Source organism: Zootermopsis nevadensis, unplaced genomic scaffold (genome assembly GCF_977971745.1).
Source record: "Zootermopsis nevadensis isolate Lab colony 2312 unplaced genomic scaffold, Znev_1.0 Znev_ptg000027l, whole genome shotgun sequence".
In the NCBI taxonomy this organism is placed as follows: domain Eukaryota; kingdom Metazoa; phylum Arthropoda; class Insecta; order Blattodea; family Termopsidae; genus Zootermopsis; species Zootermopsis nevadensis.
The window spans coordinates 3117521-3135675 of NW_028259159.1; the positions used below are offsets into that span (position 1 = coordinate 3117521).

Here is an 18155-nt window from a genome sequence, read left to right on the forward strand (position 1 = left end):
AATTCTATAATTACACGTGACATATAAACACTTTCATTTATTCATTAAAGTTAAAAACTATCATGTTTCGTTATGAATGAGATTATTTTCATACACACATGGTAATATTACAAGCACCAACATCCCAATATTAAATCTGATGCTAAGTATCATAAAACTTTAACTAAATTATTAGATTTCATATATAATTATTACGTTTGTATTTAAAGGTTCAGAGCAGCTATAAAATACACTACTACAAATAGAAATCATAAGAAAATTAATTATTCATATTGTTACTTATTGGTAGCATTGGTAGGTAGGAAGGGCAACCAATACTATAAAACAAGGGAAATATACTCTTTTGGTAGAATATCTAGATATATGAGGATAATTACAAATATTATATAAATTGTTAGATTTTAAAAATTTCATTATGAATATTATAAATTTATGCTGTTGGTTTAGACCATGTGGTCCAAATAAATAATTTAATATTAAGTCGTTGGTATCCCCACACAGAATAGTCATGTCGGAGGTGGATGAGTAAGTGAAAGCTTTTAACTACTAAGTGGCACAAAAAACAAGACCTTCATGCCGTTCCAGCTAGAAATTACACGAGACATGGAAGAATACGAACAGGAGGTATCTGTTGTCGATGTATATGACATTGCTTCAGAAATTGGCAAAGAGTTCGAGAAAATAATTGATGCTCACGGTACGGAAGCTGTCACTAGTTTAATGCCTAAAGTTATTAATGCACTTGAGCATTTAGAAGGTTTAGCAACCAAAAATGAGCGTGAAAACACAACGGTTCAAGAACTGAAAGCAAGGATTGCTCAATTGGAAAATGATAAAGTGGAGAAAGCTGAAGACAGACAACGTTTCGAAAAGGTAAAGACATCTTACGTCAAATGTCTGTTGAGTGCAATTTACCCAGTATAACTGGTAGTACTTCCGAGCTAATATCCAGAAAAGGTCATTGACTGGCCTTTCAAGATTGATGAACAAAGCAAATGTCATGCACCTCGTACTTGATAGTACATGTGCATGATTCTCAAATAACATAGTTGTAAATTTTCTTAGGAATGATTGTTTATGAAAGAACATTTCTCTTCAAGGAACTGGAACAGATAGAAGAACACTGGCGACAAGAATCTCATGACTTAGTTGCAATGGTAACACGGCTTCAAGAGGAAAATCGTAAGCTGTCTTCCTCACTTGCTGATAGACAGGATCACCTCCCCAGTGAAGCAGGTGATAGTTTCAATTAGAAACACAGAATTTGGTTATGTGCCATTTGGAATTTTATTGTGTTCAGCTTTTTGTATACTTATGAAATATTCTTTGTAAAATGTTGATCTGCTACCACCACATGAGCTGCAGTCTTTTATTATTTCATATTTTTCAGTTGGTATTTTAGTTCTGCATTGCTACATCAAGTTTTATGTCATCAATCTGAAAAGAATTGAACATCCTATGTGGTCAGTTTGTGCAAGCAGTCTCTCATGATGTTAGGACAGTTTGACCTATGGGACTGGCTGAAATCTAGTGTTAGGCAGCTTGTCTGTGCAATAGTTATGGTATATTAGCCTTTATAATATGGGAATAGGGGATTTAAACCCCTGTGCTATGGCTGCCAGTCTACAAGATTAATGGTTTAGTGGCATACTAGTGCAATGCATGGCCAGCTAGACTGTGGGTAAGCTGTTACACATAGTCAATAAATGTTGAAGGATTTGAACTTTTCTGTGTGTCTTACCAACAACTTAACACACAGGTGTTTTTTACAAAAGAATTTTTTTTAACTTGTTCAAGGATAAATCTCCATATATACTTCCATTGGCTTAATGTGTGTTGCACGTGGGTATCATACCAAAACTTATTTATATTTTGGAGGTACTTGGTTCTAGTGTTAGTCAGGGTATTCTGACCTGTATTTTTTTATGATTTGTTTCGGTTTTCCCAGAAAATGTTCCACTGAATAGATCATTACTGTCTCCTGTGCCTGTACTCCTCCTCCCATGAAAGCAAGAATTTGCAAGTTAGTGAAAGAATGTTAAATTTCTTAAATAATTCCCTACATATGGCTCTATTTTTAGTGCATGCCATTATTCTTATGATTTTCTTTTGAATATAAAATACTGTCTATTGAGGTTCCTGAGAAAATAATTCTGTATGACATAACCAAATGGATGTAACAATTCTGATGTGTTTCTTCTGTTACCGCATCTACATTTTCAATTTGTGAATGCTTTCTTAGTGGTGTAAGTAGTTATGAAAGGCTGTTTGTTCTATCAAAACATGATCTTTGATGTTGGTGAATGAAGCATTGATGTCACTAGTTTGGGTGAGTGGCTTTTGCTGGGGTGTCTGGTTGGGTGGTGACATTGTCACTGCAAATTGCCCCACATTGTTGAATGGGTGGGGTGTCTGGGGATTCCTGAAAGTCTCATCAGCATTAACTTGTGTAGGTCTTCATGAAAATTAATTTTCTCTGATTTTAACCAAAAATGGAATGTGTATAAATATTTTTGTTCAACTCCACACTATAAAATTTCACAAATACATTTATTTTGTTCTTGAGTTACATATACCAGACAGACAAATATAGCAAAGCTAATAGGTGCATTTTTCAGTTTTGTTGTGAATGTATCTTTAACTAATCTTGGTTAAATATAATTCATGGTACAGAACCTCATATGTGAGCACAAACTTTGCACTATGAGATATTCATTTGTATTTTATCTATTTTGTCTTTGTGTTCTGAGTATAGTTTATCTGCTTCTGTTTTAGCTCAAGCAACCAGTCCAGACGTAGAAGTTGCAGTGTTGCAGAGGTTAAGAAATTTAATTGACCAGCAACGAGATCAAATCCGTACAAGAGATAGAGAATTGAGTGCTAAGTCTGCAGAAGCAGATAATGTGAGTAAAATATTATTGTCTTGTTATAGTATGAACACTGAATGTAAGTATCGTAAAATTCTTGAAAATGAGAAGATTGTGGGGAAATGAAGTCCTTCCATATTAAAAGACTACAAACTCAAATATCGGGGAGGAACTGCAGGCACATGAGTTGAATATGTGCATAAAAGAATACTGGAATAAAGTGAAATATTATCTGATACAAATGTCTCATGTCTAGAATACCTATTCTCATCAGCCAATGGGAAGGAGAGGGATAACTGCAAAATAGATTGGTTATTAATTTTGAGACTGGAATTTCTAGTGGCTTCATCCTTGAAGTAGTTGTTATTCATAGTGACAATACTGCTGGTGATCATAGTTGAAAAATATTCATATGTTTGCCTGAGGTTTGTTGATTATTTGAGCTGGAAAGCTGAAATTTGCAGTCATTTATATCTGAGAGTGTTGGAGAACAAAATCCGGAAGCTCAAAGGGAAGAGACTGCTTGGGAAACATGAGTGTAAATGAGTGATAATATTAAAATGGATATTGAAGCATTATAGAATGAATTCATTGGCTATGGAGGGTCCAGATGGAAGTACTTGTGACAAAATCACAGTGAACACATTTGAAAATTTGGTGTACTACAAGGTCAAGCACTGCTTACAATTATTATTATTATTATTATTATTATTAATCATCTGTTAATTTTTTCTTCTCTGAGCAACTGTTACCTTCACAAAATTGACTCTGCTCCATGGAGTAGGTTTTAGTTTGGTTAAATTGGTTTTCTGCCCAGAATATTGTGTTTAATTTATAATAATTCAAAGGGTTATTTTTAAAAGAAATGTTATTTTCTATAATTATTTCTCCTTCCCAGCTTTTAACACAAGTGGAGAGGCTAACAATGATTGGTAAGGAGCTCCGAAGGAAACATCGTGGGAGTCAGGCTCAAGTTCGTGGTCTGATAGATGAACGAGCTGATTTTTTGGCACAGTTGCAGGACCAGCAGAGGGAGTTGGTAGGCCTGAGGCAAAGGCTTGGACTTGCACAGAAGGAGAATGAGGATCTTGCAAAGTCACATGTATGTAAACATAATATCAGCTTCTAAGTGTTCATTATTATATTCTGCAACAATAGCCAACATGTTAATTTCAGAAAGGGTTGCTTTCATGTGGCTGGCATTCAATTTTGGAATGGACCTTTTACTCTATTTTAAGTTAACCATCTTTTTTTACCCTGCATTTAAGAGGCTATTGGCCCACCTTAAATCCTCGAACAATATTAGATCACCAAGTCCTTGAGAATGGTGTTGGCTATGTTAAATTATTATTGCACATTTAGTGATGGTGCAAAGATACCCTAAAAGTAAACGAACATTTAGTATTTCGTTATAAAATATCTTCTGAAATTGTGTTCTTTCTGCACAAAAAAGACCATTGCAATTCTTCCTTGAAGTCTGCTACACTAAAATATTTTGTCATTTTTCAGTGAAATATCAAAGAAAATGGGTTGGAAGGAAAGTGTTCTGCTGTTCCATTGTTTCAGCTTCTGAATTAATTTTGATTTTACTGAGAGTTTGTACAGGATGCTTTTACTAAAACTTGATCCACCCTCTGTTCATTTTTATTGTGCCACTGCCCCATTCTCATGGACCCTTAAACAGATGGTTTTTATTCTGTCACACAGCAGTATATTATTATCCTGAATTTCATGCTGTATCAAATATTATTGCAGTTGTGTCTGATTCTGTAATTTGCCTATAAACTGATACCATTACAGCTTGTTCTGTGGAAACATTGGTAAATTGTGCTTTGTGCCTTAATAATTAATAATAAGTATGAAAATAATATACCAGTGGACTAATTTTAGGTTTTGCAATAGTGAACATATTAATGCTACTCTCAATTAATTTGGTATACAGAATACTTATTAAGTTGACTACTAGTACTTTTTATTATCTTGGGCAGTGAAATCCTAAGCACATTTTTATATATTTCAATAAATATTCACTAGATTGAAATAAAAATATGTTTAAAAAAGTGCAGCTTTAACATTTTTGAGTTAGGTACATTTCTCGAGTGCATTCATATGAGGTGTGTGTTTTTGGGATATATCAATAATATGCATTGTATTTCAGATTTAAAACATCATAGATTGAAAGTCAGTGAATACTAGTCTGTTATCTCTGGCATCACTTAACTAAGAATTTTTTCATAAATAGAAGTAACTATTAAGAATGCATCTGGTGTATTGATAAATTTTTGGTGCTTGGTAGGCATTAGGTTGAACATAATTTGTATAGACTGCTGTTCTTAACAAATAAAGAACATGACATTAATTTGTTTCTCACTGAAAACACTATTTTAATTTGAAATTAAACTTTTTTTGTATGTGACTGATATATTGAAACAGGTTTATGATGAAAATTAAGTACACATTTTTTCTTCTTCTATACAGTCAGAGGTTCCTGATTTGACTAACAAAGCTGTGTATGATCTGGATGACCCAAACCGTCCCAGGTTCACCACTGCAGAACTGAAGGAGATTCTCCATGAGAGAAATGAACTCAAGGCACGAGTTAGTGATTTGGAAGATGAACTAGAGATGTATCGGCCAAAGTCCAGTGAATCGTAAGTCAAAAAGCATGTGGCTGAGATTTATATATGTTGCACATTAAATGGAAGCATAAAGCATTTGGTAACAAAATTAAATAATCTAGCATGTTGTAAGATGTTGTCTGTCAGTGACCAAGTATTTTTATTTGTACACAATTTGTTGGTGTCTGGTAGTTTCTCTACTTTTCAAATTTAATATGTATAATTTATTTTAAGAAATGAAAACAGAGACAGAGAAGTGCATGACCCACTGTACTCAGTAAATTCATAGATTGGAATTTAAAGATCTGAAACCTTTCTGCAATATTTTCTTTTCTAAGATGTGTGCTTGTATTCAGCATCAGCACACAAAGCATGGCAGCTGGTTAAACGGTAAGTAGAAGTGTAAATCCCTCCCTATGAATTTGAATTTTGGAAAGGGGACTGGGGTTATCATCTTATATTTAGTTTAATAAGGTATTAGATACTTCAGGTTAATGCCTGTCTTATGTATGCCCAGTTACAACACTTGCAGAAGGAATTTTTTTCTGAATTTTATTCTTTTGCCCTTACAAATATCAGATATGGAGAGGGAGGAATGGTATGTGAAGGTAATTGAGGTGTATGGAAGTATGACGAAGAACTGGTTTGAGTGATGGCTTATTGAGGCGCGTATATGATTCGTATTACTGCCGGCAAGTAGCTTTCTTGATGGTAAAAGTTACCTTTGATACATTCTTCAGGAATTTTATGATAGGGTCCCTTGCCCAAATAGAAAATCTGTTGCTTTGAAAACATTTGTGTTGATTATATATGAATTGCCCATGATCTGGTTTCATTTTAATCTATCTGTTGCTTTAATTGCATGTAACTAGTGACTTCAGCAAGTGATGGAAGTTAAAGTGTCAGTGTGGTGTTATGCTTGTCAACCTGTATAATCCTTCAATAGGCTTCACACTGTGCCGCTGTCAAGGTGGTCGCATGCTCAGAGAAACTTCGGTGCTCGCCCTGCTGCTGCAATGGCTGTGGTGTTCCCCTCCCCCTTTGCTCCCTCCCCTGGCAGACCTCCCCCTACCAGTGCTGACACCACCGTGGCCTCGCCGAGGTGGAGAAAATCTGGTTCTGCACTACATAATTTGTAAGCATGTTGCTTGATGAATGGTCTCATTAGTTTGTGCTGTATATTTGTAGGCACAGTGTGATTCAACTTATATATGCCAGTGTGGTACTTGTCAGTGTGATAACACCTGTTGTTCCAGAGTGGGTGAGAAAAGCATGAACTTAATTATCATTATCATCATTTTGAATATTGGATGTTTAAATACAGAACACCATGTTATGTAATTTGAAAAGGAATTAAAGGTGTTAGGTGGATGAAACCAGTTTCATATGTTACAGTTTATGATGTTAAAAATCTCTTTACATTCATGTGATTTAATTTTGTCTAATCTTGCATCTGACGTGTTAAATATGTTTGATATTTTCATCATTCCTTAAGTGGCAAGTACTTGTAAAATTATTAAAATTCTGTTTACTTATTTTGTGATGGTACATGTAGTAAATATAATGACATCAATACAATAGCCTAAATCAAAATTATAGGTGGAAATTTAAAATTCTTATTACTATAAAACTCTTGCCTTGTATTTGGGCTAATATGAAAGAACCACTCTTCATTGCAATTTTAGATGTAATTTTGATAAATTATTACTCTATTTGCCCCTGGCATTATATATGTAATAGTAATTATAGGCAACATTGTTGTATAGACAGATCATAACTGATACTGCCTTGTCAGAGTGATTCATTAATGTAGTAACTCAACTATATTTTTTGTTAGGCAATGTACAATTTTCTGTTGCTCTTTAAAGAGTAGCCGCCAGAAGATAAATTCTTTTTCCAACTTTGTAAATCTTCATCAGCCTTCCAGTTGTGACACAGTTATTAAAAATTCTTCACAGATGCTTAAATTTAAAAGAAACAGGAAGGGTGAGATCCATATGTGTTTATGGATGATTTATCAGTGAGCACTAAGTGAAATACAGCAGATCCAGGCTTTATGAGCTGCAGAAACAATGATACGCGCTATACATGCCCATTTTACATAAATATTTCCATAATGTTCCAGAAAAGTTCTTATTGTGATATATCAGTGGCAAGAATTCTCTGATGAAGTAATTGTATAGTCTGTTGGTTACAAGAGTATTTTACTTTTGTGACAAAAATAAATTATAATATATTTCTCTCTTCTGGTGGAAATTTACAATATTAAACACTGGGTAATTATTACAGAATTGGATATTTTGTATTGCAGCTTATGTTGTTTGTCGTTACTGATGTTTTATTATTTTGTTAAAAATATAGGTAAAGAGTAAGCTGCAGCAGTTATTAACAGAATGTGAAAGCTGTTCTTAATAACACATGAAATAAAGTTTAAAATTTAGTTTGTACTAAAGTGAGAAAGTATGAAATCCGCCTTTTCTTTGAGTTGCTTAGTAGTTAAATTTAGCACTCTATTTATTTTGCTGCGCTCAATGCTATGTTTACAGGCCAAACAGCGAGGAGGATGATCCACCAGTACAGGGACCTCTGCCCTTCGAGCCTGATGATGCCCCTTGGAAGAAATCAGAATCTGGGATTCGCAAGTTGTGAGTACTGAACTGCCCCTGTTCTTCATGTATACACCTGTTACTGAACAAATGCATGTAATTTAAAAATGGACGGAAACGTAGAAATGTTTTGTCATGTAAATGCTTTGTTTGCGTACATAATAAATAACTTTCCCACCTTAAACATTATACCATGCTAAAATGTGTATTCAGTTCAACAAATTATAATTGAAAGGCAGTGTCAATTAAAGTAATCTTTTCTTTACACTGAATGCATTTGTGTTTGGTTAAATCCTCCACAGTAAGGTTTAAGCTGCTGCAAATTACAGAAACACATTTACCTGTACACAAATTTTCCATGCTGGTAATTTGTAACTTTTAGACAGTATAATGAAGAATTGCTTTACTCTACACATACTGGTAAATATAGTGTTTTTTTCAGTCCTGTAATCTTAATAAAATTAGTTGTGCAGTTTAACTTATTTTTATGTTTACATAATTTTTGATGCCAAGTGCTGCAGTCTAATGATTCATGTTTTAGAAGTGACATGTTGTTAGCATGAAAATGTTGCTTTGTTGACCTGTAATATGCAGATACTGAGGTATTAGGCAGTAGATGTAATAATATTTGATACAAATGGTGGTAATGGGAATTTGAAAGAACCTGTCTTGCTTCTCTCTTCTCACAACTCTCTGGTTATTGTAGATGTTTATTTCTATTTGGTTTGGTGGTAGTTTTCACATTTACAGTGGTCCTTTGATTTGAAGTTTTCATAGTGAAGATGTCGATGTTGGTCTTCTGGCTTGTGATGCGATGTGGACTTACAGGCTTCTGCATATTGGAGAAACATGTTAGGAATGAGTATAGAGTGATGAATGAGAAACACATAAGATATTAGAGGATAAAAAGGGTATTCTGAAGTAACACATTATGTAAGGAGTGTAGAAAAATATAACAGAATATTAAGATACCAACAATTTAACAAAGAAGTAGCTGCACACACTAATAAAATGATAAAGCAAGGCTGAAAAAAGGTCTCACTGCCATTACCACTGTTACTAAACTGTTGTTAAATGTGTAGGAACACATTACAATTTAAAATGTAGTTGCACACTTAGACTAGAATAAAACAGCTCTTTAAAATAAAGCTTTTCAGTATTTTTCCATTTGGGCAGGCATTTCCTGAAACCAGGCAATTTTCATGATATCTTGCTAAATAGGATAGTGTGCTTTGTTGTAGGCACAGGACTGCTGGCAGGTTAGAAGAATGGGGAAGCATAAAAGATCGCCTAATAGTTGTAGTGCAAGGGTTGGTTTGATGCCCACCCCATTTATTTACATTACACTAACTAGTCTGACAAAGAGCACATTTTTGATGTAATGGGGATAGCACAATGAATGGTCTCAAGTTACTTGTGTTGGGTATTTCCATATTGATCATGATTTTCTGGGTTGTGATGTTTGGTCTTGTACGTGGTTATCAGTGTTCCACTAGAACATTGGTAAATGTGTTCCAGACCAAGTGGTGTCTTTACCCAGAAGACCATAGTAACATTGTTATTGCCATGAGAACCTTAAACCTCAGATAGATATATCTTAAATTCATACTGAGCATCCTTATGACAAGATGCTGATATTATTAATGAACCTGAATTAATTATAATTATCAGGCTTCATAAACTGATTAAAACGTGAGAATTAGTTCATATTGAATGGCCACTGTATTAATGCCACTGCTCTATGTACTTCCTCTATCTTATTGGTTTTTGGCTGGGCAAACCTTTATTTCTGTTTCTTTGTCCACAGATTCACTATCCTTACTACATTTTCTCAAAACTTACTTACTCGTACAGAGACGAATGTTGTATAAAGGTTAGAAGATATTATATGTTTTGTTGGCATTTTCATGTTTTAAAATTAGCTTTAGTTATGTTTGGTGTTGTTTTATTGGTATAGGTTATGTTTTGGTATTAATTTTCATGTTGAGCATGTCATGTTATGATGAGAACTGTTTTATTCCTCAAAGATGCTTCTCTATTTAACATGTGCCTTACATGTACAGTGGTAATGAACTGCAGTGTATTCTCAATTAATTTAGCTAAATAAAGGCCAACAACAGCAATAGTAATAATAATAATGTGTTAGGATCCAAGATTTTGGAAGATTTTGTTGTAGTATGAATAATGCATGTGTAGGAAAATTATGGGTAGTGAATTTTGTTTTGAGAGAATATTACTGCGTTTCTAATATCTGTTAATGTTCCGTGTTGGCTTGTTAAACTGTGCTTCATTCTTGCTTCAAAAATTTTAGTATAGAAGTTTTCATCTATCTCCCATTTCACCTCTTTTCTTCTGCCATTTCTTCATTAGTCATGCCTGTCATAATCTTTGTATGATTCCCATGTTGAATTTGAAGAATCTGTATTCTCATCAGTCAAATATACCTGTAGATAATTGGAGAGGTGTTAATTTGGTATTTCTGATCTTGATTATAAAAATTTTGATAACACAGTATGGGTACCCATGTAAAATAGAAATGTTTTTTGATTGTACACCATTTCTGGCTGCCTGTGTTTTGGACTGAAGACTGGCCAAATTAAATTTAGATGTTTCCACAGTCCATCGTCATACCCCTTTTCTAACAAAGTAAAAATGTTCTGTATGTGAGGAATGCATTGACCCTAGGATTTGGAGCCAATGTTAGACTCTGTTAGCCATTGTTCTCAGTACTGCCTTATCATCTGGAGTAAATAGATGACTGTTGTATGAGCTTTCCTAATTACTGTGGATTTATTTATTGTTTATTTAACAACACTGTCATTGCCTCGGACTACATTGCATTGGATGATAATGATCAGTAAATAATGAATTAGAAAGGCTGTGGAAGCAAGCATTCATTGCTTAATTTAAGATGTTATCACTGCTTCTGCCTGGAGGGTCTTAGGGAAATCATGAGTAGCTGGTACCCAAGCCATAACTTGAATCAGAGACCTCTTACAGCTAAAGCAGAAGTGTAAACCACTTGGTCATTACATTTGGTGTTCTCACTTAGAACTGGAGTCTTCTCCTGCCAGTCAGAGGAAAAGGGTTCAGACATGTGAAAACAAACATAACTAAAGTCATTGCCACGACTTTCCTACACTCTTCTCCTTGATGTTTTTCTCCTTAGTTGATTGCCTTATATTTTGTTAAAACCTACATGCAGCATATTACTGAATTAGTTTTGATGTACTATTACATGGGAACACTGCCTTCAGGTGCATGAGAAGTGTGCTAAGCAGCATTGTGTTCATAATCCATAAATTATAGACTGTGTGATATGATTAATGTAAGTAGAAATGTGAATGCACCTTCTAATGTATGGCATATGATTGTGACAGATTGTTTTTTCTTTTATTAATTTGTCCCCATTTGCTGTGTAGCTAATTGTAGTATTGATATTAAGATATCCTTGAATTATGAATTGGTTGTCACTAAATTGATCATGTTTGTATGTCATCACATTCTTTATTCAAAGTAACTGGTAAAACCACAACACAGTTTATTCATTTAGTGTGTTTTGTAGTTTCTTTAATAACCCTTTCTCAGTGCATAGATTATGTGGACTCAAGAGATAATGGCCGTGAATAGTGAATTGGGAAACATTTGGGAAGAACCAATAATCTGTTTGAAAGTACTAATTACCCTAGCATTTGCCTGGAGTGAGTGAAGAAAACCTTCTGTCAGGATACAGAAACCCAGCCTTGATTTGAAACAGGTACCTCCCAAATGCAAGCCAATAGAGCATTACTACGTCACTAACCTATTCAGTAATACTTTGCACCAGTTTGTTATTTTCTGTCTCCCTAACATTAATACTTATCAACAAAAGACCCATAGTGTGAGGTGTTACTGAAAACAAGGTGAAGTTAGGCAGGAGAGTTTCTTATTCATGGGACCTAATTAAAAACTATATTTTGATAAATGCTTATCTGCTGTTCAGGTTGAGTACTGTTTGGTTTAGACTCATAAGAGAAAGCATAACAATGTACCCTGACATTTAATTTATTTTATCTTGTCTTTGCCTGCAGTTTTCGCAAGTTGTTTAGTGAGAGTAATGTTACGTTTCTCGGGAGCAGCCCAAAACGAAGTCTTTCGTCTTTGTCCAAGATGGCATTATCTAGCAGCGCTAATCCTGACATGCCTGTCTAATGACGCTTCACTTCCTCCTGGTGCTAATGGCAGCAGCAGTGATGGCAGTCTGGTTACTGTCACCCTGGCAACTTCCATTGCTGCAACCTGTGTCATTGACTTTGCTGGCAATCTTGAACTGCTGGCACATTTGCTGGCAGATACATTATAAAATTTGCACCTCACTAAAAATAACACAGATGAGGTTTTCCAGTAAAAGTATTAATATCATCCTCTATGATCTTTATACATCTGAAAGAAGTCATGGCTACCACTTACCAACACGACATTATCTGGAAGTTGGTACAACTTGACAAACCTATATTTCACTATGTGTTATGGTAAAAATTATTTTAACATAGATAAAACTTCAGTTGTCAAGAAAAAGAAAATATTTCTGCATAAATATGAGATCAACATGGCCACAAAGTACCTTGGAAACTTCTGCTAGTGGGCCTCATATTATTGCAAGCTTCATAGCAAGAGAGTTAAAGTTGTGGGAGCTGTTATCTTTGCAGTGTGTCTCATTTTGTGCATAAATATAAATTTTACTTTTTGCTGTTCTAGGAAGGTAAGTGTGAGATTTAAGAAAAATTAAGGTTTAATTTAAGATCTTATTTGTTGATATTTCATAATGTAGTATTTTTGTTACTTTAATATACAAATTGGTACACTCTGTATTTGTACAGTGGAATTCTCTCCGCATGATTGATGTTTGTGGAAGAATTAATTACACTGTGTCCAGGTTACTTTCATAGAGTAGTAAACTGGACATTTGTTTGTAATTATGAGTTTTCTAGTTGGATAGTTGTCAAAATTAGCACAATATGCATTGTATCTTTCTGTAACATCACTTTCCTTCAGGTAACCATTAACTTTTAACACTTGTATGTGTTCATACAGGGTAAGTAGATGTACAAGAACTATAAATATCAGGAAATGTATGATTTATATCTGAGACTATATGCAGATTTTTCCTGCCTGTTTTAAATACTTCTTTTTATTTCACATACAGTGAAATACATTTCTAATGTAACAATTTGAAAATAATGTTTAAAGCAGATCATCTTCATACAATGTTAACTAGTATGTCTCAGTATGATTCATTGAAGTTGATGCTGTTCCAACTTTAATAGAAGAGGAAGTTGTGCATTCAAATCCCCTTCAGAAGTGAGTCTTTTGTTGTAAGCCCATACTTAGAATGTGCAAAACTGTTTGTTTTGTCCCCCCCCCCCCCCATGCCTGCTATAGATCATCCAGCATTGAAAAATTTATTCTATTTAATATTTTATGTCTGCATTACAATCACCCTGCAATAAAAATGAAATTCTAATTGCAAACATGAATATATCACAAAAGTTTAAGATGCACAGACAGTATACATCCTGGCAATATGATTTTTACCTTTGTGCTATTATGTGAATTTAGGTATTACTATTTGTATGAAATGTTTTATATTTGAAACTGTATTTTGAGTGGTTGTCAGAATGTGGTATAGCTGTGGAGTGAGTTCTGAAAAAACCTAATCACACGTTTTTAAACTGAAAACAGATGTTTTTGTTATCAGTACTGAGCTACCAGTATCTCATTGCAAAATGATAAATTGACTCTTGGATAATACAGTGTGTTTTATATATATAAGGCCTGTGTGTGTGTGTGTATGTATGTGCACCTGCACTGAAGAAAGCAATGTTTATGTGGACATATGACTAAGATGTCTGTTTAAATTATTGTTTTGTGCTGTTATAAACATTTATTTAAACAATTAAATGTTGTTTATTGATTCCTAGGGCCAGATGGGTTTAATTTTAATCCAACTAGCATACAGTAAAAATATATGTGTAGAAAGTTTCATATTGTAAGGCAGGAAACTGTCTACGTTTCAGTTTTAAAATGAATAGATATTTTATGGCATAATCTTACAGAATCTAGAAGTTGTGATAGATATTTTGTCTAATGTCTTACAGAAAAGAGTTGGAAGGTAGTCCCTTAGTTTTGAGTTTACAGAGTCTTTAAATGTAATCTATGCTGTTTTGTAATTCTTTTTGCCTTCATATTCATTTGTTGTAGAAACAAATCTGTTCAGAGAACTAATCAGCAGTAAGGATCTAAATTACACAGCATGATGGTTTTTGCATATTCTGTTAGGTACACACCATATTGGAAAATATTGTAAAATAAAATTTGGGAACCTTAATAAGGTTTTTATGTTTTGCGTTATAACTATTTTATATGATTACCATTTTTGAGGAATTATGGAAATTGATTTTAGTTTCGTGTGAAGCAGTGGGTAATACATACCGAAATAAAATTGACGAACAACTTTTAATATAGGCTCTATAGCAGGTATCGTCAAAATCCTTTAATTGCTTTGGAAGATCTGCACTGAGGAAGGGGAGAGGTTGTGGTTCTAAACTGTAAACCCTGTGGTGATTAGCATCATTCATAGAGTCATAACAAATACATGCCAGATAATCCAGTTTTATTGCATGAGGGATCTTATATTCAGGTTAATCCTTGTTCTTGTATTGCTGTTTTGTATGAATTTTACCTGTTGTTTTTAGCATATAGCCTACAGATAAATCCAGTTACAGTGGCCGTGTGGCCTGGGGCATGGGCCTTGTGCACTTGGACACTGGGCTCATGGGTTCAAATACCACTCAAGGCATGTATGTTTGTCTGCATCTTTCTGTGTTGTGCTGTCCTGTATACAGGTAGAGGCCTAGTGGCAGGCTGATCACTTGTCCAAGGAGCCATAACAAATGGCTAAATAGGTCAAATAACCTCCAGAAGAGGCGGCCATGACCCGCACTGGGTTGTAGAGCCAGAGATGAGTCTACAGAAAAAAGGGCAAAAAGTGTTGCTTTATTTAAATTAATACAGAAGTATTGATTTAAAAATTTGGAACATGTTTATCCATGTTTTTGTCTATTTTTACCAAATATAATTATTATATATTAGTTATCCCTAGAATGTTTATAGTGCTTTCAACATTTCTGGTGATATATGTAGGACTTTCTGTATATTGAAGTTTACTGTCTTCTGGGTTGTTGCGCCTTGTAGTCTGGTAGATTTCCACCACCATTTCAGAGGTTAAATCTACCAGACTACAGGGCGCAACAACCTAGAAGACAGCAATCTTCAGACTCACCGCTGTGAAAACCTCAAATCCTTTGTGTATTTTACTTATTATCATTATTTTATGTACTGATGTAAACTATATTTTAATTTTTGTATTAATATAATTGTTACTGTTTTGAAGTTGACAAGAAGTTTAGGTTTCTTTATCACAATCTGCAACACTACAGTAAGTTTGTGTCAATTTGTATCATAATTTGAACTCTAATCTTACTATGTGGTTAGTATACAAAGGATCTGATTGAAGAGTTCTCATAAGAAACATTTACTCATATCTGCATATAAAGAAAAGAGTGTCAGAATTTTTTTTTTCCTTTCAAATATTCAACTTATTATATCATAGTGTGCTGGTTTGGCAAGTATATTCTCTTGCATAAGAAGTGTGTAAACATTCAAGCTTTGTACACAGATATAGATAGTTGGTACAAGTGTCAGATTCAGTGAGGAAAGGAAGTACTGCTAAATTTGCCATTGAGTATCTTCAGAATGCTTGTATCAGTCAGCACCATTTTTTTGTTGTTGCAAAGATACAGGTCCTTTTAATTAGGTAATTTTAAGGCTGTCATACCACAAGGTCCAAGATGGGTCTATATTTGTCCATGTTACGCTGTGGTAGGCTTTTGCACTTACAATTTCTGTCTGCATGTTGAAGTTCAATGGTGGGTCACCAAAATTGTTTCTCCATCTCCTGAGCATGGCAGCCAAAAGCTTTCATCACCTAATTTCATAACCACATTTTAGCTAACATTTCCTCTTTTCCCATTCCACTAATTTCCTTTTGAACAACTCCCCTCTTCCACTTTCTGCCATTACCTTCCATCTTCTTCAACTTCCCCCTTCATTCTGATCTTCATTGTTGTCAAAGAAGAAAAGTCTTCCATTATATTCTGTCCTAATCATGTGATCAGCAAAAACTTTTTTCCATCACCTCTCCCTAACCATGCGGTCACAGACTTTGTCTGTTTCCCCTTCTTTACCCATGTGGGTGCTAAAATTTCTCTGTCACCTCTTTTCCAATCTCATGGTAAACCAAAACATCTTTCAGTACCTCTTTTCCTTCCCATGTGACCCATAAACCTGTCACCATTTCTCCACAACCACGTACTTGCTCCTGATTGGATAGCATCTCACTTCATTTTTCTTAAATTTCCCAGTTTCATATATATGTAACTGTACCAACAAGTGCATGATATCTTTTCACATCACATGATAGAATTGCTGAACCAAATTGAACATATTTAATGTCAGTATGTATGCCTATTTTAACATCTCCGTAGACACTAATAATGTGACTATGAAGGCTTTAAAATCAAAATTTAAACTGAAATAGTCTGATGTGCTCTCCAAGGCTTCTATAATATCTGTGATGACTCTCAGTGTAACGTGTAATAAAAACAGAACGATGGACCAGCTGAAGAATGTTGAAGAGAATTACAGTTTTTTAAAATAATTGAATTTTGATTACCAAAAGTCATGATGTAGTATGTATGACTGTATTATGTATTATAATGATCATTGTACATATGTAATATTGTATGGTAATTATATTCTACAGCATAACTTCAGTGACATGTGCCTAAGAATTTTGTAGGTAATTGCTGAAACTGCTGTGTTCTGTCAATACTGCAGTTTGTGTGTAGGTATATACACATTTGTTTTGTGCTTTGTTATTCAGAGGATACTTTTATTTACAAGTGTTTTTAGTTCTCTGTGCAGATTTTTTTTATTCTGAATGATGATTAAAATATTGTCAGAAAGAACCTGTTGAAGCATCTTTTAAATCAAGTTTACTAGTCAGATGTAGATGCTTGCTGCATTAAAATGTGAAATATGTACACTTGTATATAACACATTAGCATATTGGTTAATTAGAAAATGGCTAATGCATATACTTTTCTATAAATGCACAAATAATAATGTAGATGCAGGATATGTTTGTGCTTTTCTCATAGTGGAATATAAAATTTTATGGTTGACCAAGACTGTGCTTCCTTGTTCTGATATATATATATATCTATATATATGTGTGTGTAAAAAACTGTGCCAAAGTCACATCTTATTTACACAGATTTTTGCAGTTAATATGTGTATAGGTTGCAATGAAACTGAATAAAATTGTGTAGGGTCTGTGTGTGTTGTTTACAGTGTCATGTACAGTTTTATTATTTTATTTGTTGCATTTATTTTGCTTAATATCTGGTGTATTTAGTATGTACAAGTTGTTTTTATGATCAAATAAATATATATTATCTAGAATAATGTGTGATGAAAATTCCAGTAACAATACAGCACAGTACTGCTTGAAGCTATTTACCAACAATTTTACATGGCTTTTTTACAAGCTTAAGATTTGTGAAGGGATTCCAAAGGCCAGGAGTTGTACAAGATGAGTTTTTTACTCTGTAGTAAGATCATGGGGTCCGCAGTGGCTGCGCAGTCTGAGGCGTGGGCCTTGTGCTGCTTGGTCACTGGGACCGTGGGTTTGAATCCCACTCAAGCCATGTCCGCGTTTTTCTATGTTGTGCTGTCCTGTGTACAGGTAGAGGCCTTGCGACGGGCTGATCCCTCGGCCAAGGAGTCCTACCAAATTGTCTTTAGATCAAGTCAAAGAAAAGTTGGGACCCGCAGTGCTCAGGTACTTGAAGAATGGATCATTCCCAGTAGTAGTAATATCATGCAGAAGGCTGGAGAAATCTGCATAATGGATTTCATAACTTGTTCTGTTCACCCAGTATTATTAGAATGGACTAATCAGT

General features: G+C 34.4%; 1 protein-coding gene across 4 annotated transcripts; it reads left to right on the forward strand.

Moving 5' to 3' along the window:
* The first annotated feature begins 481 nt into the window (after nucleotides 1-481).
* Rilpl (Rab interacting lysosomal protein like) lies at nucleotides 482-17658 on the forward strand. Of its 4 annotated transcripts, XM_022063142.2 has the most exons (9): nucleotides 482-873; nucleotides 1101-1236; nucleotides 2776-2903; nucleotides 3766-3969; nucleotides 5346-5518; nucleotides 6432-6620; nucleotides 8032-8130; nucleotides 9899-9964; nucleotides 12162-17658. In XM_022063142.2, exons 1-8 carry the CDS (start codon nucleotides 574-576, stop codon nucleotides 9960-9962), a joined length of 1293 nt encoding a protein of 430 aa, XP_021918834.1. In that variant the 5' UTR covers nucleotides 482-573; the 3' UTR covers nucleotides 9963-9964; nucleotides 12162-17658. The 4 variants fall into 4 exon arrangements, with proteins under 4 accessions (XP_021918834.1, XP_021918833.1, XP_021918836.1 ...); XM_022063141.2 differs by lacking the exon at nucleotides 9899-9964; XM_022063144.2 differs by lacking the exon at nucleotides 6432-6620.
* The last annotated feature ends 497 nt before the right edge of the window (nucleotides 17659-18155 follow it).

Bases quoted from the DNA above. Each gene is read 5' to 3' on its own strand.
- Rilpl (XM_022063141.2), top strand. From the start codon at position 574: ATGCCGTTCCAGCTAGAAATTACACGAGACATGGAAGAATACGAACAG. The intron at 2,904-3,765 runs GTGAGTAAAATA...TCTCCTTCCCAG, and splicing joins AGTCTGCAGAAGCAGATAAT to CTTTTAACACAAGTGGAGAG. The intron at 8,131-12,161 runs GTGAGTACTGAA...CTTTGCCTGCAG, and splicing joins GAATCTGGGATTCGCAAGTT to TTTTCGCAAGTTGTTTAGTG.